This window comes from Balaenoptera ricei, chromosome 19 (assembly GCF_028023285.1).
Source record: "Balaenoptera ricei isolate mBalRic1 chromosome 19, mBalRic1.hap2, whole genome shotgun sequence".
Taxonomy (NCBI): Eukaryota; Metazoa; Chordata; class Mammalia; order Artiodactyla; family Balaenopteridae; genus Balaenoptera; species Balaenoptera ricei.
In genome coordinates this window covers 33,107,965-33,133,111 of record NC_082657.1, presented here as the reverse complement: position 1 = coordinate 33,133,111, position 25,147 = coordinate 33,107,965, and the positions used below count along the sequence as shown (strand labels likewise).

Sequence of the window (25,147 nt, the reverse complement as noted above, 5' to 3'; positions counted from 1 at the left end):
TCTGTTAAGTGCTTTTGTTCCACTGAGGGGCCACGAATCTGAGGCAGGCCAAGTGGCAAACACAACATTAGAAGTAATACTCCAAGGCTTGTACCTTTATTTAAATCCTTGGCAACTCTCTAATCAAACAACTCTTTTGAGATTGCTCCCAAATGTCTCTAATCCTTTATGACTTTTAGAAAGAACCCCGTAATTTTCACTGAAGAGCTTCTAATTTATCTAAAATTCTAAGTCTATGAAAGTGGCTCAAGCCTCACGGATTGTACATCTCACGTCTCAAAGGATACACTAAAGACATGCCCAGCTTTAAAGATTAATGCTAAAAATTTTTAGAAAGAAAACACTAAAGAATGACAGTTTTCCAGAGCTATCTCAGAATACAGCTAAAAACTGACTCTCTACTCAAGTGGAATCAGAGTTTGTAGAATTTATTCAACAAAACAAATGGAAAAGAAGCTCTTAGTCTTTGCAGGCTAAATGCTGCGTGCTCTATCAGTGGGTGAGGGAGAACTCTGGACGTTCACTGTAGCATGAAATCTCATCTCATATATAAGAGACCACAGATGCAGTGGCATAATTGACGCTAGGGTGATCAATTCATGCCCAGGGCTTTCCTGGTTGTAACACTGAAGGCCCGAATCCTGAGATCCCCACTCCCACACCAGACAATCTGGCACAGTTGGCCACGCTAAGTTTAACCCAGCCCTTATTTCCCTGGTTCTGTTGTCCAGTGTGTCACCAGAGGCTACTGCATCCCCAAATTTCTTAAAGTAACAATCAGGAGCTTGGCTAAAGGCACTCCTGAGCTAAATAAGCCCAATATTGAAATCCAATCTTCCCAGGTGCACACAATCACTGAAGCTTTTCATTCTTACTCACCTGTCCATTCTCATCCCTCAATCTTAATATTTATGACCTTATTTTTCCTACATCTGGGGACATCCATGACTGAGAATGTTTTCAGAATTTAATAGCCAACGAAAGGGGGGGAGGGGAGGCTTCCTGGCAAGATGACAGTAGAGACCCAGGCCTCTACCTACCCCATTCCTAGATTCCCAATGAGACGATCAATGAAATAGTCAAAGAATTTAAGACTTAAATTCAGTGCTCAACATCAGGGAAAGGTTCTCAATACGCCAGAAATTACAAGGAATTGTGCTAGATACAGTATAAGTGGAATGAGATTAAAGAAGGGCAGCACCCTAATGTAAATCAACTATATTTCAATTAAAAAAAAAAAATACTGACGCCCTGGACCCACAACAGATTAGCTTCATCAGAATTTCTGGAGTTGGGTTTCCCTGGTGGCGCAGTGGATAGGAATCCACCTGCCAATGCAGGGGACATGGGTTCTAGCCCTGGTCCGGGAAGATCCCACATGCCACAGAGCAACTAAGCCTGTGCGCCACAACTACTGAGCCTGCGCTCTAGAGCCTGCAAGCCACAACTACTGAAGCCCGTGTGCCTAGAGCCCGTGTTCCGCAACAAGAGAAGCCACCGGGATGAGAAGCCCACGCACTGCAACGAAGAGTAGCCCCCGCTCGCCTCAACTAGAGAAAGCCCACGCGCAGCAAAGAAGACCCAACGCAGCCAAAAATAAATAAATAATAATAATAATAAAAAAGAATTTCTAGAGTTGAGGCCCAGGCACTGTATTCTTGAAACTGTCCCAGGGGATTCTCATGCAGAGGAGGGTTGAGGGGCACTGTCCCTGGGTAATGCTGACCAAAGCAGCTGCTTGTGTATCATTTGGGGACCCCAATTCAAGAGCACTCATTTAGCCCTAATTTATTTATCTGGCATCCCTTTATGGCAGAAGCTGTACTAAGTTCTGGAGATGCAGAGCTGTATGACATGATCTTGTCCGTAAGGATTTTACCATGACATGAGTGAGGTGAAACTGGCTAAGTGTTAGAACAGAGCTGGCCATGGGATATAGTGGAGGAACAAAGGGGGACTAAAAAAAAAAAAAAAAAAAAAGGGCAGCATCCTGATAAATATATCAAGCAGATCCTGAGAGGAGTACTCCCCCTCTAGCTCAGAAGGTGCAGAGCAGAAGGGAAGGAGAGGCTACAGGGCACCCAGAGGCCTGTAGCCTCTGCAGGACAGTATTAAATGCACACAACCCGTGGGACCCATAGACTCCCAGATGTGTTGCTGGCGCAAGTCATCGTTTTGAGAAGAGAACCAGGCATTGTGGAGGTAAGAAACTGGAGCGAGCAGGTATGCCAGGAATGGTCCCAAAGCTGCCAGGGTTTGCCCATACTGTGAGCATCTATACCACGCAAAGACAAAAACAAGTCATTCAGTACACTCCAGTTCATCAACTCTCTCATCTGGCCCTGCAAAGATGCATTTTCTTCCTCCTCCTTCAAGTGAAGGATTTGGTCAGGAACCTATACTAAGTTTTCACAGAACCAATCTTAACACCGACTTGCCTATCAGCCGGTGCTAGTCCTTTTTCCATAAGGAAAAACAGACAAGGAAAAATCACTAGACTCAGGCAAAAGTATTACAGTTCTAAGGAAAGGAACCAGTTTGACAGAAACTGTCTCTTCGGAAAAGGTGTTACTCAAATGGACAGAAAAAAATTTTGTAAACTTCTCAGTATTTCAAGAAGCCGCTTGATTCAAGAGGGCACTGCACCTGTGAAAATGGGGCAAGCAGCTGTGAGGATGGAACAGCACGAGATCAGGAAAGGTTGCTTGGAGTTGACTTGTTTTTAATACGTATGGCTTCATTTAAAATGATAATAGCTGGAGTGAACAACAGAAGGCATGCTGCAGAAAAATCAAATTACCGAAGTAAATGAGAACTCAAGAAATTCTCCCAGAACTCGGAGGGAAAACAAAAACTAGTGACAGAATAAATAAGACATGAGGGGCAGATTCTGGAAGCCAGAACAGATATAACAGGAATCTTAGGGAAGAAAGCAGAAAACAGAGAAATGAAAGAATAATCAAAGAAATAACAGAAGAATATTTTCCAAAGTTGTGAAAAGGCCTGAGTCTGTACTACAAAATGGCTGACCAAGTATATAAACATAGTCTGTTCAAAAATTAAATATAAAATACTACAAATGTCCACAGGAAAAAAACACAGTTTGCCACAATATAATCAATTTGAAGATGATCTCAGATATCTCCCTAACATCAAACATCAGAGGTCAAGGGGACAATATCTATAGAGTTTTAAGGTGGAAAGATTGTTACTCAAGAATCCTATATCCATTCAAGGAGATATGAATATGTGTAGGTATAGTAAGTCACACTCATGTTATTTTCACTCATTAAACTGGCAAAAATATTTTTAAATCGTAATGCCCAGTGTTGCCTCGGGTGAGATAAATAGGCTGGTAGAAGTAACTGATAACCACGTTTCATACACTGTAGGTAGGAAGGTAAACTGAAAACAGTCTTTCTGATTAACCGTCTGACAGTCTTTACATATCGACACTCTCACCCTCACCCAGGTATCCCACTCCTGGTAACTTTTCCTAGAGAAATACTTACAGGTGCAGACAAAGATGTATATACAAAGATGTTCACAGGGCGATATATAGGATACCAAAGCACTGGAAATGAATGGCATGACAAAACTAGGGGATTACTATTTAAGGCATTTTTTAAAAATCACATTTTCAAAGAATATTTAATAGGGAAAAATGTTCAAGGTATAAAAATAATGGAAAAAACAAGATATAAAACATTATACCTAACATGATATTAATTTTCTAAAAAAATAAATAAACATATATTTCCAAGTATAGGAAAAAACACTAGAAGGAATTAGACCAAATAGTTATGAATGATGTTATCTCTATGTGGTGATATTATGATGTATTTTTGTTATCCAGTTTATACTTTCTTAGAGTTTGTAAATTTTCTACAATGACCATCAATTCTAATTTTTCTTCATATTTAACATCTCTGAATTTGGAATACATCTTAAAATTGATAGCACCTTTGACTGGATGACATATATTATTACTTTTGTACCTAGCAATAAAAAACTAGAACAGTAAGTATGATGATTTTTTAAAAATCCAAAGGGAAATGTTCAATGAAGAGATCCTCAGAAAAGAGATATTCATTCCCCAAATAAAAATGACAGAACACTGCAGTCAGTGTGGGTGATAAGAGTTTTGGTTAGTTCTTTAAACCTTCCCCAATATAATTTTCCAGGGGACTAAAAACTCTTTCATAAAAACAAGTACAGAGGTGAAGATGACCTCAGGGTACACACCTTTCTCTCTCTTTTTTTTTTTGAAATTAACTTTTACGGAATGCTTAGTTTATAGTTAGGCTTTGAAGAGAATACATTCTTGAGGTTAATCATTCATTCTTGCTTTCTAAATAGGCAAAAAGAACTTTAATCCCACTTTGGGAAGGGCTGCCTTTACTCTTCCAGGTGGCAACTCTTCCCAAGAGACAGGAGGGCAGAGGGGATTGTGGAAATGGAGAGACGAGAAGGAACAGAGGTTAGGATAACAGAAAATTTGAATGAAGTTTCTTCTCTCCCTATTTTGTATACACAGAGCCATCACATCACCCTCTACTACAGTGAACTCTGGGCACCAGAACTTCCAAAATGAAGTTAATGAATGAAACAGAAGCAGTCACTTAAACCTCTAAGTTCTGTTCCTTCATATACCTTTTGACTTCTCTCTTTAGTCACTCCTATCTCGCATCTGATTTTACACTGACAACTGAGGAAGATAGTTATGGTTTCTGGTTAACACTTAGGGAGGAAAAAAAGGCTGTTCTCTCCAGATACTCAGCAAGTTCCTATTCTGCACAAGGTACTAAGTGCTGTGTATAGCACAAGAATATATATAATATAATACTGGCTCTGAAAAAGTTTAGCTCTAGAAGACTTCTGTATCAATTGCTACAGTCCAGAGGGGAAAGAGAGTTATGGCAAACACAGTGAATAGTTGGTGCCCCTGCCATTGTGGGTATTAAATTTTTTTAATGTCACCCCTAAATAGGTGAGTTACACATGTAAACTCACAAGGGGAAAACATGACAAGGTGGAAGGAACAGTATGAACAAATATAAGGAGAAAGGTTTGCGCCAGGACCAATTTTAGGATAAAGCCACTATAATGAACTTACCAAGGACTATAATTTATATCTTTTTAAAAATTTTAAATGGTTATTGGGCCTAGAAGAATTATTCCACAGGAAGAGTTTAATGAATCTGCCATCATAGGGTATACAGTCTGGCCTTGAAATCTGTTGCTGACTGATTCAGGAAAGTCAAATTCATTCCTGGTCTAGTCCTGGGTTCAATCCCTGGTCAGGGAACTAAGATCCCACAAGCTGCGTGGCATGGCCAAAAAAATAGTAAAATAAAATAAAATAAATTTTTTAATTTTAATAAAAATAAATAAATAAATAAAAAATTTTAAAGGCTTCATTCATGGTCATTCCTCCACTGCCTTTACAGAAGTGGCAAAGAGGGCATATAGGATATGCAATCAAATTAAAAGCCTAAAAAATTCCTTCCCACAGCTCGTGCTTTTAGGAGTCATGTTATAGAGATAACATAATAGCCAAAGAGGGCATATTAAGACTGCCAGCCAAAGGGGAAAACTTCACCTACCCAACCCAGATGTACAATTACCTCAATACAGTGTGACTGATTGAATGAACCATAGAGAATAAAAGGACCTCATAATTCATAGTAACACATCCATCCTCAGTTAAAAAAAACAAACACATTTTTGTTACCTTTGGTGGTTTTCTTATAAAAAACGTGAAGGAGAATGTACAGACTGATCCAGACACTGTGTCATTTTGGAAAATTCTGTGTTGCCACATGGTTATTTGGATTAGCCACAAGGAAGTAAAGCATGGGTCACTGAAGGAATAGACTGTCATGGAAGATTCTAAAAGCTGCCTCTGGAGACCCCAGAGTATTAGATGAATGGCCATCTGTTTTGCAGAGGGTCTTCAAAACCCTTTCCAGCCAGGAGCTTTCAAGGATAGAATAAATATTTCCTTTTGCCTGTATTGCCATGAATGAAGGGGAGAAAAGCCAACCTTTGGTTCATTCATTTCACTCATTGATTCAATATTTATTAAAGAACCTACCATATTCAAAGTACTGTGTTAGGTACCGTAGAGGGTACACATTTTCTGGAATCTAAAGTAGACAGAAGGCATTTTTAGAAAATTCCAAAAAAGACAAAAGACACAGGACCCAAGTAAAAATGGAATTTGCCAAGGAGTGCAACGAGAAGAAATCTCAATATGATAACTGTGCCAGGTGGGTTTGAAGAAGCCAGTGTTTATCAAAGCATTAAATAAGTAGTATGACAAAACATCTAGTGGCACAGAGCTATCACTATGGCACGACTCTTCCATCAGTAAGAATACAGAAAGGCAATGATGAAGTCCCGGGGAAAGGGAGAGCAACACAAGAAAGTCATGGTTCAAATACAAAGCTAGCTAAAGAATGGAGCATGATTCCGAGCTTTTGATGAGGTAGAAAATTTCGACCTGACATTTGCAACGTGTCCTCTCATCTGACAGAGGTTTAATAATTACAGTGGATGACAACTTCTATGTATGCATCCAGTCACTCCATTTGGTTCTACAGTTAATAACACACACATTAGCACTGTGAGGTACCGGTTTTCAAATTTCAGAATCCATATACAAAGGAAGCATGGTCGTCCCATCAAAATTACAGATCAGTACATAATCGTTATGAACTTCAAAAATGTGAAAGTAATGCTACGACTGAAATACCAGAAGTCAAGAGAGAGCATCTGTATCTTGGTACAAAGGGAATCAATTAACAGAAAAAACCCTAAAACGTTAACTAACAAAAGTTAGCGAGAGTAAGAAAGAGTATAAGAGAGCCGATTCCACATTTCTCTTCATGAAAAAACTGATAGTCCTTAAAGTTGCTGGATGAAAATACTGAAGTATTAAGCATATTTTATGAGTTAAGAAGGAGAGAATCACTAAAAGAATGAAATGCAAATACAGTGAAAAGTAGTTACTTCTAAGAAATGGAACTTGGGGGTAGATGGCAAAGAGTTTTTCACTTTACATTTTAGATCAAGCTCCACTGTTTGAATTTTTATTTCCTAGTATAAGTATTATTTTTAATATATTACTAACAATAATATGAATGAGGTACTGACAGGAAAGATCTCCAGGACATATTAAGTTAAAAAAAAAGCAAGTATTCTAGTAATATATCTATACACACACACACACACACACACACACACACACATATATAAAGTCCCATTTGTGTTTTTTTTTAAAAAGCAGCAGTAACATAGATGTAAATACTTTAACATAACTATATTTATGTTAAGGCTTACAAAAGGACCAGATAGAGGAAGGTAAAAGAGTAGTTCCACATTTTATTCTATACACTTCCATATTGTTTGAATCTAAGAATATATGTGCATTCATCTATTAATCGTTCAATTAATATTCTTTTTTCCACACTTTTAACGAAAAAAGATTCCATGACTATATAATTAGTAGAGCTAGCCAAGTGGAAGAAAGAACAGCTTTGGTCTCAGAAAAACCTGGATTCAAACACAAGCTTCACTAGGTATGTCACCTTGAACAAGTGGTTTTACCTCTCTGAGCCTCAATTTCCTTTTTTAAAGAAGCCTTCATGGAACTGTAATCCACATACCAAACAACTCACTGCCTTCTAGTGTGTTCACAGGACTGGGCAACCACAACAGACTAATTTCAGAGTATTTTCATACCCCTGAAAGAAACCAGGTTACCCACTAGCAGTCAATCCCCATCGATTTTCTTTGCTGGGAAAAAAACGGGGCTCAGAAGGGGACAACTACCTACCTGACAGGCTTGTTATGAGAAATAAATGAAATATATCAAAGCCTCCAGCACAGTGCCTGACCCTCAGTAGGTACTCATCACATGCGCTTCAAGTAAAGTTCACAACATAAATACTACAGAAATAAGCAAAAAGACTGGATATGATAAGAAAGTGTAAGAGAGGCAAATCCTTCCAAGTACCTAGGAACACACTCAGGTCCCTATCCTCAGAGCCTATGACACCTGCTGTGCCCTCTCCCCAATTCAACTGAATACCAAAAAAATCTGGTATCAAGTCAAAAAAGCCCAAGTTTGAAAACGTCAGCCTTTAGGGGCATCTTTTAGAGCGAAAGTTTCAGGAGAAGAGACACATCCTCAACCCTGTAAAAAAGTGAACAGCAAGAAGCAAATACTGCAGTTGCTGAGCAGGGAAGGAGAACACAGTAAGTTCACATTGGACAAGCGGTTGAAACTATACTGTCATGTTCCTACTTTTCAAAGCGAAAATAAACATGACAGGTGCTCATTTAGCTGTTCAAGCACTTTCCACTTAAATGCCAATTCCTCAAGCTTACTGACTGCAGCCTGAAGTTCTAATTTATTACTGTTTCTGTATTATTCCCATGCCTCGGCAGAAAGCAGAACGTAGCACCTATGGTTTCAAGACCCATGAGAGGTAATAAAGTATAATTATTCAGAATTTATGATTAAGCCATATATTACAGGTACTTTTTACTTCAGTTGGTCAGTCAGAGGTTGGAGGAGGAAGGGAATGGGGTCAGAGGAAGAAATAACAAAAGCCTTTTCCTTTGAATAAAAGGTCTAAATCAGGGCAGGATTGAGGGACATCTGGAGGATTTACAAAGTTACTATGGTCTCCAAGCGAAGTCCCAGAGGAGCCCCAGGTAAACTCCGAGAGGCTTCTGTTCTTCCTGCTCACAGAGCTACGGGCTCCAACTCGAGGGCTCGGGTTGGCTCCAGAAATAGAAGCGTGGCACATTTTCAGGTTATACCACATCAAACATTCACGGTGCGCCGGGACTTGCTGCTCTAAGACATAGGTATTTCAGAGAAGGTGAACCTCATCTAGAAAAATCCATGGGCCAGGCTCTGTAAGTAAACCTGGCCCCCACCAAAGTAAGACTGTGGTTACCAAGAGCCCTGATTCAACAATGGCCAGATGTCAACTCTTCTCACCCTCAAGAATCAACTGGGGAGATTTCCCTTTCTTGTAGTTCCTTTATATGGCTATGGACATATATACATGGAATGGTTAGGTGCAAAGCTGGCTAAACTCAGGGCATGAAGCAGGGTAAGAACACAACACTCAGCAATCTTCCGTCACCCCCTCCCTCACTGGTTCTCCAATACACCATGACCCAGGTCCCAGCCTTCATAATGAGTCGCCATGTTCAAGTCGTAGTTTACAAAGCACTTTCCCATATACTTTCTGATTTGGCCTCACAATAACCCTGGGAAGCAAGTATCGTGAAGCACTAGTTTTTCAGTGGAGGCAGAGGCTCAGAGGGGAACTAACAATGCACAGCCAACGGACAAGAGGGGAGTCTGGAACCTGGTCACCTGATGGGAAATGGCCTTTCCATTATTCTACCCTGAACTGCTGGTGAGGGAATGCCAACCCAAAAAAGAAATACTGTGCATTTCAATTTATATTGCTGTTTTCTTTTTTTGCCATGGAATTTTTACTTGGCAACTAAAGCTTTGAAATAGCTGATGCGTATAGTAATGACACATATGTGAAAATGAGATGTAGTTGGATTTAAGGAAACAAAAGTAAAGAGAGGAGATAGAACAGAGTCTTGAAGAGTGTCATGTAAAAAATGATAACAAATGGGGGGGGGGCATTGCCCAAAATATTTATCTAGCACTCACCTTCGTCCTGAACCATCCCACCTCCACACTCAGCTCCTGGTTAATGAACATAATTTGGCTGATGTCCCTTGAACTGTATAATCTGTTCCACAAAAAAACAAACCCACAGTTTGTCTCCAAGCCACCTTTAAGTCCCTAACTCCCTGGCTGCATTCAGTCTATGGAAAACATCTGTGGCAAAGTAAATCATCCTACTCTGAGAAAAACCAGAGTGTGTTTTTTTTTCTTCTCTAAGTGTGTTTTGAAGTCCTGGTTGGAAAATTAGTGAAAATTGTAAATCTGTTTGCAAATCTGGTCATGTCTAACTCTGAGATTAGGGCAAAGATTCCAATTTAAAAGTAAAACCGTGACAACCCCAGTTAAGCGTGTCCTCAGGCACTGCAAGCAGGGCCTTCACTCAATTCCACAGGCAGTGGATTTATTACAGGCACCCGACACGTTCCCCATCAGACACCCCTGGAGTATTTACTTGAGACAGCAGGGTTCAGTCTGCACTTCCTCTGCAGACCAATATATTATTATAAATTGAGCTAAACTGTTTCCTTTTCATAAGTGCTATGAAGTTCAGATTTCAGATATCAGCACAGGGCTGGGGTCCCTCCACAAGGCTCTTTATAGTATTTGGCTTTTAAAAAGTAAAGAGAAAAGGTAGCTTTAGACCACGGTTGCTTTTATCTTTGTCTTGTTTTGGCTAAGAGGAGGTGTGGGAAAATTCATTTTAGAAATCAAACATGACACCTTAATAAGAAAATAGATTCTAAATACAAACTTTGGGTACAGTGGGCTATGCTTGGCCCAGTTCAGTAGGTTATCAGTTATTTCACCTATATCTGAGGACGGGAGTTGGGAAATCAGGACTAGATAGTATGTCTTGTATATCAGCTCCTATAAAATAATAACATACTTCTGTTTATCACCTACAACAGAAAAAGGGAAACAATGTATATTCTAAAATGTATATTCATTATAATATATAAGTTAAAGGACAACATAATTATTTAATATTTTCATTTTTAATGTTTTTCTGAGCCAAGAAAAACATAATTTTAAAAAGAAATGCAAAGCTGGGACGAAGTGAGAGAGTGGCATGGACATAACATACACTACCAAATGTAAAACAGAGAGCTAGTGGGAAGCAGCCTCATAGCACAGGGATATCAGCTCAGTGTTTTGTGACCACCTAGAGGGGTGGGCTAGGGAGGGTGGGAGGGAGGGAGATGCAAGAGGGAAGAGATATGGGGATATATGTATATGTATAACTGATTCACTTTGTTATAAAACAGAAACTAACACACCATTGTAAAGCAATTATACTCCAATAAAGATGATAAAAAATTTTTTTTAATTTAAAAAAAATTTTTTAAAAAAGGAAATGGAAAAGAAAGAAGCAAACACACCACCACTGTCACCTTCTTTTGTGCCCTTCCGAACAACTTAGGCATCACGCTGAGGGAGCAGGAGGAAGGCACAGAAGCCCAAAGCAGGGGTCAGCACCGCAGTGGGGTGAGGAGGGACTCCAGGTGGTGGGGAGGGGATGGCCTGACACAGGTGTCAGAGCCCAAGTGGGCTAAAGTGACAAGTTCCAATCCACGCCTCTTACCTGCTGTGTAACCATGGCTAAGTAATGACATTGCTCTAACCTTAAATTTTTCTTTCTCAATATAGCTAACATCTACTTCTCAGGGTTACTGAGAAGATTCCAAGAAGGCTTGACTTGTCATTAGTCCCCAATAAACATAGCAGTTATTCATATACTACTGTTATTCCAGATACGTATATATGCACATATAGGAAAAAGACTGAAAAGGAATGTACTAAAATAGGCATAAATCTGATTTTTATATTCTTCTTTCATTTTATACTTTTCAGAGTTTCTTTTCTCTACAATGAGCATGTATTACTTTTTCAATCAGAAAAGAACACATGAGATGTTATTAATAGAAAGTAGCTGAGCCTTTACCATGTGTATTTACTACTTTTGTACAGAAGTACTTTTGTACTTTTTTAAATACAGAAAATCAATAAAGCTATTAAAAATAGCACCATTCTGACTCTCACTTCTTTTAAAGGTGCAAAATATTCATAGAAACTCCAACAGAGTATCCAAAAGGAAAGTGGTTTATTGGCTGAAACTATCACCCGTTTATACTCACGGTAAATATCCACATCCAGGTGGTATATTAAAAAATGAATTAATAATCTGTTCTACCTACAAATAATGCTCAAAACAATGGGCTAAAGACTTCAGAATACAAACTCAGATGCTGAGGCAAGCAGGGGAGGGGCAGGCAAAGAGATGACCTTAACCCTAAAAGCGTTCCCACCTAGAGATTTCAGTGAATTGGGATCCAATCTAAATGGTCCCTTTTAGAGTAAGAAAAGCACCATATATGAAACCTGCAACCCACACTGGTCCCTGTTCTGCCTCACATGAAGTGAGTGACTTTCGGCAAATTACAAAAGAACAGAACAATCCCTGCACCTTCTCCCTGGCAAGGCTGTTTGGAGACTGAATGAAATTGCTTATGTGAAATTGATCTGTAAACTGGAAAGCAACATGCAAATGGAAGGCAAGAGATTTAGGGCTTACTTAGATCAGTGTGTAACAAATGCAGGACTCATCCATGAGAAGAACTGAAGAATTTACCACTGAATCGTACCAGGAGAAAGTAATTCCCTATGTAATGATCTTCCAATCTTCCTGCTGACATGAAGGACAAAGTCCAAGATCGGTACCATGATCCAGTTAACACCTCTTCATAACAGTTACTAAAGACAGAACAGGACTGAGGCTCAGGACCTTCAGCAAAAAGCGGTGGGCACTTAATTCTGTTTTACTTTCTTTCTATAAACTTTTTTTTTTTAACAACTCTTCTAATTATGTCAAGTGATACTGGTTTTCCATTTAAGATAGTGATATAAAATCTCCCAAAATAAATTCATTTTGACGAAAGAAAAAAAACTGAGTTAATCTAGAGAGAAATATTACATAAGTAATAATAGCATGGGTAGCACATGGATATGGCAAAAACCATGAAGCTGATGTGCGAATGACTGAAATTTGGAAAATACTTAATGATGTAATGTCCGAAAGGGCCACTCCAAACTCATAATTCCTAGAAGGCAAGGACCAAGTTTTATCCATCTCCAATACTCCAGAACCTTATGCAGCACATTGAACACAGTGGACCCCCTACAAACACTCTATTAATTGGGAGATAATTCTTATTATAAATACTCGGTTTGAGCCTTGGTGCTTCCTGGCTCTAAAACCAAACACATGAGTAGATTCCCCCAGGCAGGTAAGAGTGAGATCAACCCTAAATAATCAGATCAGAGCCAAGGACAGAATAAACCCTGAGAAGCTTTGCGAGGAAAAAAGGATACTGTTTGCACACTGTGCATCAGAAAACAAAGAGAAAGTCTAAAAATAAAACAAAAAACTTACAGCAAAGAAACAAAAAGCAAAGCTCCACAAACTCCACAGCTTCAGTTAGCCTGACCACAGCTGAATTACTGCTTCCCAAAGAACTAGATGAGGGAAATGAGGGAAACTCAACTGGGGTGGGGGGTGAGGGGTGGGAGGGAGGCTGTGTTGTCAGGTCAGCTGTTTTTGGGAAGAAACTAAATTCAAAACTAGAAAAAACTTTCACCAAAAACCTATATAGATAGGGAAATATTTTTAAAACTTCACACTGATAAGTTGACTTAGATGATTTAGTAGCACTGATGAAAAATCTTGAAAACTGTTTAGCATATTTGGGGAACTCCATAAACACTGGGAATGAAAAGAAAAGCAATTTTAAAAATTAGCAGTATTGGAGAGATTGGTTCAAGATGGCAGAGTAGAAGGATGTGCTCTCACTCCCTCTTGTGAAAGCACCAGAATCACAACTGACTGCTGAACAATCATCAACAGGAAGACACTGGAACTCACCAAAAATGATACCCCACATCCAAAGACAAAGGAGAAGCCACAATGAGACGGTAGGAGGGGCGCAATCACAATAAAATCAAATCCCATAACCGATGGGTGGGTGACTCACAGACTGGAGAACACTTATACCACAGAAGTCCACCCACTGGAGTGCAGGTTCTGAGTCCCACGTCAGGCTTCCCAACCTGGAGGTTGGGCAAGGGGAGGAGGAATTCCCAGAGGATCAGACTTTAAAAGCTAGCAGGATTTGATTTCAGGACTTCGACAGGACTGGGAGAGACAGAGACTCCACTCTTGGAGGGCACACACAAAGTAGTGTGTGCATCAGGACCCAGGGGAAGGAGCAGTGACCCCACAGGAGACTGAACCAGACCTACCTGCTAGTGTTGGAGGGTCTCCTGCAAAGGCAGGGGGTGGCTGTGGCTCACGGTGGGGACAAGGACACTGGCAGCAGAAGTTCTGGGAAGTACTCCTTGGCGTGAGCCCTCCCAGAGTCTGCCATTAGCCCCACCAAAGAGCCCAGGTAGTCTCCAGTGTTGGGTTGCCTCAGGCCAAACAACCAACAGGGAGGGACCCCAGCCCCAACCCATCAGCAGACAAGCAGAATAAAGTTTTACTGAGCTCTGCCCATCAGAGCAACACCCAGCTCTACCCATCAGAGCAACACCCAGCTCTACCCACCAGCAGTCCCTCCCATCACAAAACTTGTACAAGCCTCTTAGATAGCCTTATCCAACAGAGAGCAGCCAGCAGAAGCAAGAAGAACTATAATCCTGCAGCCTGTGGAATGAAAACCACATTCACAGAAAGATAGACAAAATGAAAAGGCAGAGGACTATGTACCAGATGAAGGAACAAGATAAAATCCCAGAAAAACAACTAAATGAACTGGAGATAGGCAACCTTCCAGAAAAAGAATTCAGAATAATGATAGTGAAGATGATCCAGGACCTTGGAAAAAGAATGAAGGCAAAGATCGAGAAGATGCAAGAAATGTTTAACAAAGACCTAGAAGAATTAACGAACAAACAAAGAGATGAACAATACAATAACTGAAATGAAAAATACACTAGAAGGAATCAACAGCAGAATAACTGAGGCAGAAGAATGGATAAGTGACCTGGAACACAGAACGGTGGAATTCACTGCCACGGAACAGGATAAAGAAAAAAGAATGAAAAGAAATGAAGACCGCCTAAGAGACCTCTGGGATAACATTAAACGTACCAACATTCGCGTTATAGGGTACCAGAAAGAGAAGAGAGAGAGAAAGGACCTGAGAAGATATTTGAAGAGATTATAGTCGAAAACTTCCCTAACATGGGAAAGGAAACAGCCACCCAATTCCAGGAAGCGCAGAGAGTCCCAGGCAGGATAAATCCAAGGAGAAACACGCCGAGACACATAGTAATCAAATTGACAAAAATTAAAGACAAAGAAAAATTATTAAAAGCAACAAGGGAAAAACGACAAGTAACATACAAGGAAACTTCCATAAGGTTAACAGCTGATTTCTCAGCAGAAACTCTAAAAGCCAGAAGGGAGTGGCAGGATATATTTAAAGTGATGAAAGGGAAGAACCTACAACCAAGATTACGCTACCCGGCAAGGATCGCATTCAGATTCAATGGAGAAATCAAAAGCTTTACAGACAAGCAAAAGCTAAGAGAATACAACACCACCAAACCAGCTCTACAACAAATGCTAAAGCAACTTCTCTAAGTGGGAAACACAAGAGAAGAAAAGGACCTACAAAAACAAACCCATAACAATTAAGAAAATGGTAATAGGAACATACATATCGATAATTACCTTAAACGTGAATGGATTAAATGCTCCAACCAAAAAACACAGGCTCACTGAATGGATACAAAAACGATACCCATATATATGCTGTCTACAAGAGACCCACTTCAGACCTAGGGACACATACAGACTGAAAGTGAGGGGACGGAAAAAGACATTCCATGCAAATGGAAATCAAAAGAAAGCTGGAGTAGCAATAATCATATCAGATAAAACAGACTTTAAAATAAAAAATGTTACAAGAGACAAGGAAGGACACCACGTAATGATCAAGAGATCAATCCAAGAAGAAGATATCACAATTATAAATATATATGCACCTAACATAGGAGCACCTCAATACATAAGGAAAATGCTAATGGCCATAAAAGTGGAAATCAACAGTAATACAGTAATAGTGGGGGACTTTAGCACCTCACTTACACCAAGGGACAGATCATCCAGACAGAAAATTAATAAGGAAACACACTCTTTAAATGACACAACAGACCAGATAGATTTAATTGATATTTATAGGACATTCCACCCAAAAGCAGCAGATTACACTTTCTTCTCAAGTGCCCACAGAACATTCTCCAGGAGAGATCACATGTTGGGTCATAAATCAAGCCTCGGTAAATTTAAGAAAACTGAAATCATATCAAGCATCTTTTCCAACCACACCGCTATGAGATTAGAAATCAATTACAGGGAAAAAAACGTAAAAAACACAAACACATGCAGGCTAAACAATACATTACTAAATAACAAGAGATCACTGAAGAAATCAAAGAAGAAATCAAAAAATACCTAGAGATAAATGACAACGAAAACTCGACAATCCGTAACCTATGGGATGCAGTAAAAGCAGATCTAAGAGGGAAGTTTATAGCAATACAATCCTACCTCAAGAAACAAGAAAAATCTCAAATAAACAATCTAACCTTACACCTAAAGGAACTAGAGAAAGAAGAACTAACAAAACCCAAAGTTAGTAGAAGGAAAGAAATCATAAAGATCAGAGCAGAAATAAATGAAATAGAAACAAAGAAAACAATAGCAAAGATCAATAAAACTAAAAGCTGGTTCTTTGAGAAGATAAGCAAAATTGATAAACCTTTAGCCAGACTCATCAAGAAAAAGAGGGAGAGGACTCAAAGCAACAAAATTAAAAATGAAAAAGGAGAAGTTACAACAGACACCGCAGAAATACAAAGTATCCTAAGAGACTACTACAAGCAACTCTATGCCAATTAAATGGACAACCTGGAAGAAATGGACAAATTCTTAGAAAGGTATAACCTTCCAAGACTGAACCAGGAAGAAACAGAAAATATGAACAGACCAATCACAAGTAGTGAAATTGAAACTGTGATTAAAAATCTTCCAACAAACAAAAGTCCAGGACCAGATGGCTTCACAGGTGAATTCTGTCAAACATTTAGAGAAGAGCTAACACCCATCCTTCTCAAACTCTTCTAAAACTTGCAGAGGAAGGAACACTCCCAAACTCATTCTATGAGGCCACCATCACCCTGATACCAAAACCAGACAAAGATACTACAAAAAAAGAAAATTACAGACCAATATCACTGATGAATATAGATGCAAAAAACCTCAACAAAATACTAGCAAACAGAATCCAACAACACATTAAAAGGATCATACACCATGATCAAGTGGGATTTATCCCAGGGATGCAAGGATTCTTCAATATATGCAAATCAATCAATGTAATACACCATGTTAACAACTGAAGGATAAAAACCATATGATCATCTCAATAGATGCAGAAAAAGCTTTTGACAAAATTTAACACCCATTTATGATAAAAACTATCCAGAAAGTGGGTATAGAGGGAACCTACCTCAACATAATAAAGGCCATACATGACAAACCCACAGCAAACATCATTCTCAATGGTGAAAAACTGAAAGCATTTCCTCTAAGATCAGGAAGAAGACAATTATGTCCACTCTCGCCACTATTATTCAACATAGTTTTGGAAGTCCTAGCCACAGCAATCAGAGAAGAAATAGAAATAAAAGGAATACAAATTGGAAAAGAAGAAGTAAAACTGTCACTGCCGATGACATGATATTATACATAGAGAATCCTAAAGATGCCACTAGAAAACTACTAGAGCTAATCAATGAATCTGGTAAAGCTGCAGGATACAAAATTAATGCACAGAAATCTCTTGCATTCCTATACACTAACAACAAAAGATCAGAAAGAGAAATTAAGGAAACAATCCCATTCACCATTGCAACAAAAAGAATAAAATACCTAGGAATAAACCTACCTAAGTAGGTAAAAGACCTGTACTCAGAAAACTATAAGACACTGGTGAAAGAAATCAAAGATGACACAAACAGATGGAGAGATATACCATGTTCTTGGATTGGAAGAATCAATACTGTGAAAATGACTATACTACCCAAAGCAATTTACAGATTCAGTGCAATCCCTATCAAATTACCAATGGCATTTTTTACAGAACTAGAACAAAAAAATCTTAAAATTTGTATGGAGATACAAAAGACCCCGAATAGCCAAAGCAGTCTTGAGGGAAAAAAATGGAGCTGGAGGAATCACACTCCCTGACTTCAGACTATACTACAAAGCTACAGTAATCAAGACAATATGGTACTGGCACAAAAACAGAAATATAAATCAATGGAACAGGACAGAAAGCCCAGAGATAAACCCATGCACCTATGGTCAACTATTCTATGACAAAGGAGGCAAGGATATACAATGGAGAAAAGACGGTCTCTTCAATAAGTGGTGCTGGGAAAACTGGACAGCTACATGTAAAAGAATGAAATTAGAACACTCCCTAACACCATACACAAAAATAAACTCAAAATGGATTAGAGACTTAAATGTAAGACCGGACACTATAAAACTCTTAGAGGAAAACATAGGAAGAACACTCTTTGACATAAAGCACAGCAAGATCTTTTTTGATCCACCTCCTAGAGTAATGGAAATAAAAACAAAAATAAACAAATGGGACCTAATGAAACTTAAAAGCTTTTGCACAGCAAAGGAAACTACAAACAAGACGAAAAAACAACTCTCAGAATGGGAGAAAATATGTGCAAATGAATCAATGGACAAAGGATAATCTCCAAAATGTATAAACAGCTCATGCAGCTCAATATTAAAGAAACAAACAACCCAATCCAAAAATGGGCAGAAGACCTAAATAGACATTTCTCCAAAGAAGACATACAGATGGCCAAGAAGCACATGAAAAGTTGCTCAACATCATTAATTATTAGAGAAATGCAAATCAAAACTACAATGAGGTATCACCTCACACCAGTTAGAATGGGCACATCATCAGAAAATCTACAAACAACAAATGCTGGAGAGGGTGTGGAGAAAAGGGAACCCTCTTGCACTGTTGATGGGAATGTAAATTCATACAGCCACTATGGAGAACAGTATGGAGGTTCCTTAAAAAACTAAAAATAGAATTACCATATGACCCAGCAATCCCACTGCTGGGCATATACCCTGAGAAAACCATAATTCAAAAAGACACATGCACCCCAATGTTCATTGCAACAGTATTTCCAATAGCCAGGTCATGGACACAACCTAAATACCCATCGACAGATGAATGGATAAAGAAGATGTGGTACATATATACAATGGAGTATTACTCAGCCATAAAAAGGAACGAAATTGGGTCATTTGTAGAAATGTGGATGGATCTAGAGACTGTCCTACAGAATGAAGTAAGTCAGAGAGAGAAAAACAAATATCGTATATTAATGCATGTATGTGGAATCTAGAAAAATGGTACAGATGAACCAGTTTGCAAGGCAGAAATAGAGACACAGATGTAGAGAAGAAATGTATGGACACCAAGGGGGGAAAGTGACAGGGTGGTGGTGGTGGTGGGATGAATTGGGAGATTGGGATTGACATATATACACTAATATGTATAAAACAGATAACTAATAAGAACCTGCTATATAAAAAATAAAATAAAATTCAAAAAAATAAAAATAAAAATTAGCAGTATCTTTTAAAAAAACCTAGTCACATGTAGATGTTTTATTATCACTATAAAAAACCTGAAAAGTTTAATTTAAAAGACATATGCAAAATATGTACCCAATAATCTAAAACCTAGACACTAGAGCATCAGTATAGCTTTGATCCTCCCAATTACCAAGCATAAAATAGCAGTCTCCTTGGTGAAGGGGTATCGCCAAACCAGGTGTCTCTATGTCCCATGAGATCTTAAAACCAACGTGCCAAATATCAGGGTCTCTGCCTTCGAGTTGAGGGTCATCCTCACTTTCCTCGTCAGGGCCTGTCAAAAGAGAAGAGAGTTCTCAGAAAGGAAATGTTTCATCTAAAGTTCTGGGTTTCATAACAGTTACCTTAGGAATAACTGAGGTTTTAATAAAATACGGATAAGTGAACTATATACTCTTTTTATGTCATATTTTTTTAAAAAACACATTCTTTAGAATATTTTTAACATGTCATTTATTTTTTAATCAAAAAAATCTGAAAATGGTGAGGAAATAACCACAGATACCAAAGAAAATGAAAGAAGATTATTTTGTTCAATTCTATGTAACTAAATTAGAAAATCTGGATAGGTTTTTAGGAAAACATTAATGACCAAAATTGACCCCAGAAGAGGTAGAAAAGCTAAAAAAAGCCAAAGAAGGTATAGGGGTAGTTGTCAAAGAACACAGGAGTAGAGAGCTGCAAAGGAGAATTCTATCAAAAAATTAAGAAGTGGGTAATTTCAATCCACTGTAAATCGTTCAAGAGCACAGAAAAAGAAAAGTGTCCAAATTCTTTTCATAAAGACAAAATATGTATCAAAATCCAAAGCAAGCACACGCATGTGCACGTGCGCGCAACACACACACACACACACACACACACACCAGTCTCACATCTGAAAATCAATGCATAATTCTTAAATACAGTACAGATGGTCCCCATCTTAACGATTTTTCAACTTTACAATGGTGTGAAAGCAACATGCATTCAGTCAAAACCATACTTCGAATTTTGAATTTCATCCTATCCCAGGCTAGCGACATGCAGAACAATACTCTCTTGTGATGTTGGGCAGAGGCAGCTCCAAGTCAGCCACGTGATCAGAAGGGTGGAGAACTAATACACTTACAACCATTCTGTACCCATACAACCATTCTCATTTTCACTTTCAGTACAATATTCAATAAGTTACATGAGATATTCAACACTCTATTACAATATACTTTGTGTCTGATGATTTTGCTCAGCTGTAGGCTAATGTAAGTGTTCTGAGCAGGTTTAAGGCAGGCTAGGCTAAGCTATGATGTTCGGTAGGTTAGGTGTATTAAATGCAGCAGCTGTGACTTATGATATTTTCAACTTACAATGGGCTTATTGTGAGATAACCCCATTGTAAGTCATGGAAGATCTATATAAGAAAACAGAATCCAAATCTAGCAGCACATTAAAAGGATAACTTTCCATGACCAAGTAGAACTTATTCCATGAGTACAAGGATAGTTCAATATGCAGAAGTCTATACTTAAAATTCATCATATTCATAGATGAAAACAAACAAACAACAGATATATGAGTCACCAGAATTACACAAATGTATGTGACAAAATATATCCTTTCACGGTAAAAACCTCAATAAGATAGCAATGGGTGGCTAGTTCCTTAACATGATACAATACAGATCTATCTCAATCCCAAAGCCAGCATATTTTAATAGGGAAACATTAGAAACAGTCCCAAAGTTAAGACAATGCCCTTTATCACAACAATGACTCACTTAAACAAATGTAAAGACATATTATGTTCTTGGGAAATAAGACGAAACATCATGGAAATGCCGGTTCTCCCTAAATCACCTATAAATTTGACACAAACACAACACAAATACCAACAGGATTGATTTTTTAGGTGAGTGGGGCAGGTCACTAGACAAGCTGATTCTATAATTCACATAGAAATATAAACAAGCAAGCACAGACATGGAATTTTTTTTTAACTATACAAAGAGCTCCTACACATCAATAAGATAAAGATCAATTATCACATAGAAAAATGGGCAAAAGTTATAAAGACAGAACACACAAAATGAAATGAGTTTGTAAACATATAAAAAGATGTTCAAACTTATTTATGTAAGAGAAATACAAAGCCATAATAGATATTTTTCACCTATCAGATCACAAAAAAATCAAGCACTTTGATAAAATATGGTGTTAGTAAGAGTGCAGCAAAATGGCACATTCATAGTCTCTGTAGAAGACGATTTGGCAATTCCTATCAAAATTACAAATACATAAACCCTTTGAACTTATAAGAATTCCACAATTCCACTCTTAGGAATGTATACTAAAATTTCTACTTGCAGAGGTCGCAAATTGAGCGAGGATATTTACTGTAATACTGTTTATAAGAGCAAAAGATCAGAATAACCTAAATATCCATCAATAAGTTTCTGGTTTAATAAATTATGAAATGTCCAAGTAATAAATACTATATAGCCACTAAAAGTAATATGAGTATGCACTGATAGAGAACTATCTGATATATTTTTAAGGGAAAGAAAGGAATAGGCTATAATTTGTGTAAAAAATACAAACACACACATGTGCATATACGTACGTATAATATTTCTGGAAGGAAAGTCAAGACTGACTTTTCTGGGCAGAGAACTACATGGCTGGGATGAGGAGTGGGAGAGACGTAAAGGAAGTGGAAGGCACACACTATGGTTCACCTACACTAATAGTCCTGCACTTACATAAAAACTTGCAAAAGTTCACCTAAGAAATATTTACTGAGCAGTTACTGTATACAAGGCACTGACCTGGGCACTTGGGGTATATCAGTAAATGAAACAAAGACCTAGGCCCAGGGGAGCTTTCCTTCCAGGGGAGTTGTAAATGTTCATCACTGATTACTAAAAAAGGGAACATTTTAAATTCCATTAGACTTTAATCCACTAGACTCCGGTCTTCAAGGGCAGGGTCCATTTTTCTGTTTCATCCACATTTAGAGCCCCAGTGACTGGCATATAAAAAGCATCCAATGAACATCTATACTAAATTGCCTGCTTAAAAACAAAATGTTCTTTCAGTTCACACCATTCACGGTCCTTACTATGCTAGATGGCAGGAAAAGAAAATGTTAATTATGGGGGGGGAACAAATGCAAATTAAATCAAATAATGTAATAAAGTGTGACACTGCTAAATTAGGACAGTTCTCAATATTAAAGAAATCTAGAGAAGAGACAGGTTCAATGAGGATTAGAATGGGTAGAGCAGAATTCTTGGAGAAGATCAAACTTGAAAGATAAGTACGGTTTAGACTCACAGAGGGCAGAGTACAAAAGATGTAAAGTTTTATGCCATCAAAATGGACAATAAAGCATGTTTTACTTAGGCTGCATCATGTGCATGCCACATACACAATCCAAAAGTATGTGCTCCCAGATGGCACATATTCACATACAGAGTCCCTAAATTCTGAACATCTTACTCTCCAGTAACTGTGCACCAGGGTCAGAGGCAGTAAGAGAAAGGAAAAAGAAACTCCCCTTTATAACTATTTGTTCCCATTACTTTGCACAGGTATGGTGAAAAAAAATCAGACCAGAAATCCAAGTTGATGGTCTCTTCAAAGAAGGAATGCTACCAGAACCTTTACGGACACATGCAACTGTGGAGATCTTCAATTCTCTAAGTTTGAATCTAAAATCTGGGACTTCCCTGGTGGCACAGTAGTTAAGAATCTGCCTGCCGGGCTTCCCTGGTGGCACAGTGATTGGGAATCCGCCTGCCAATGCAGGGGACACGGGTTCGAGCCCTGGTCTGGGAAGATCCCACATGCCGCGGAGCAACTGGGCCCGTGAGCCACAACTACTGAGCCTGCGCGTCTGGAGCCTGTTCTCCGCAACAAGAGGCCGCGATAGTGAGAGGCCCGCGCACCGCGATGAAGAGTGGCCCCCGCTTGCCACAACTAGAGAGAGCCCTCGCACAGAAATGAAGACCCAACACAGCCATAAACAAATAAATAAATAAAAATTAAAAAAAAAAAAAAAAAGAATCTGCCTGCCAATGCAGGGGACACGGATTCAAGCTCTGGTCCGGGAAGATCCCACATGCCGTGGAGCAACTAAACCTGTGCGCCACAACTACTGAGCCTGCGCATCTAGAGCCTGTGCTCCACAACAAGAGAAGCCACCACAATGAGAAGCCTGCGCACCACAATGAAGACCCAATGCAGCCAAAAATAAATAAATAAAATAAATAAATTTATTCAATAAAATAAAATAAAATCTGATACTGCCATAGAACAGAATCTTACCTTTTGTCATATGCGTTATTTCTGATACATATTTTCTCAAATACTCTTTAGTTAAGAGCAATTTTTAGCTAGATTTCTTTAAAGTCATAGAATTAAAAAGTCCAAAGCCATTTTCTAGGTTAATCCCAAAAACATTTTAAAGAGAGTCCTCCGGAACAGGAGTGACAAATACCTTATATATCAGAGGACACAACGAATTCACTGGTTGTGGCTTTTCTGAGGACTGGTGTAGAATCACTCTGAAATTTTCTCTAGGCTCAGCAGGAAAGAGTGGGATGACTGATTACTGATGTCTGTCACAGGCACTTGAAGGGAGCTAGCAGCATCAGAACTAGATATTTGCTGTCCATGTCTGATGACATTTTCCAGGAAGTTCCTGTACATACTATATAGTTATACGTAATACACAGTTACACCTGAAAATACCAGAATTTGCAAAACTAGATCCTATGGACCAGAAAAGAGCTCACGAAGATATATAGCTTGACCTTCACTATATTTTCTGAACAAATCTAGGGTTAGTTGCCCACTGATACAAGTGCTTTGTGTAAAAATACCAGTTTCCAGCTACTCTTGAATTATAAGCTCAAATATCACTGGGGCAGTCACAAGTGGCTGTAGGTAAGAAGTAGCTGCCCGTCTTAGACAAGGCACTAGTGGCAGTCCCCAGTCAGCCACCTGACTCCTTTGCAGTACCTGCCTAGCCCCTACAGGCACTCAAGTCCAAGAACCTTGCTCTAGCCTACAGGCAAATCAGGTCTATCCCCTGCTTTTATAAAGTTTAACAGGAACAGAGTCAGGACCATTCATTTGCATACTGTCCACAGCTGCTTTCACACATAACAACAAGGTTGAGCAGCTAAGACACAGACCATAAGGCCCATCAAGCTGAAAATCTTTACTATCTGGTCCTTTACACAGAAAACATTTGCCAACTGCTGCTCTAGAGTCTTGATATCTGTGATTCGATAGAGATGCCTACAGCACATATTAGTGAGGAAGCCGAGGCTAAATAAAGTAATAATGATGCAATGTGACTAACACGTACTAATGTTGAAACCGAGCGGGGCCGTATGGGGCTCCCAGGCATGGGGGCCTTTTTGTCCCCCATTTCTTATAGGCAAGACTCCAGCCTCCATGACCTTCTCTGAGTTCCAAAGGGCAGATGCAAACAGTTGCAAATCAAGGGAGGAGTAGCCGGGAAACCACCTGAGGCAAGACTAAAGGGACCAGAGAAGCTCATCAAGATGAGGAGACCACTGGAGACCTTGCACACACACTAATCTCGTCAGCACCCCCACCCTTTTGAAACTCTGCAGAAGAAAGAAGAATGCAAGACTGTTACTG

At 38.9% G+C, this 25,147-nt stretch overlaps 1 protein-coding gene across 2 annotated transcripts in view; it reads right to left on the bottom strand.

Moving 5' to 3' along the window:
* Window positions 1-25,147, bottom strand: part of FTO (FTO alpha-ketoglutarate dependent dioxygenase) — a 375,391-nt gene that overhangs the window by 226,109 nt on the left and 124,135 nt on the right. For both annotated transcript variants that reach the window (XM_059904734.1, XM_059904735.1), the window contains exon 4: window positions 19,627-19,770. In XM_059904734.1, the coding sequence (XP_059760717.1) occupies window positions 19,627-19,770 (144 nt within the window). The remainder of the gene's footprint in view (window positions 1-19,626; window positions 19,771-25,147) is intronic.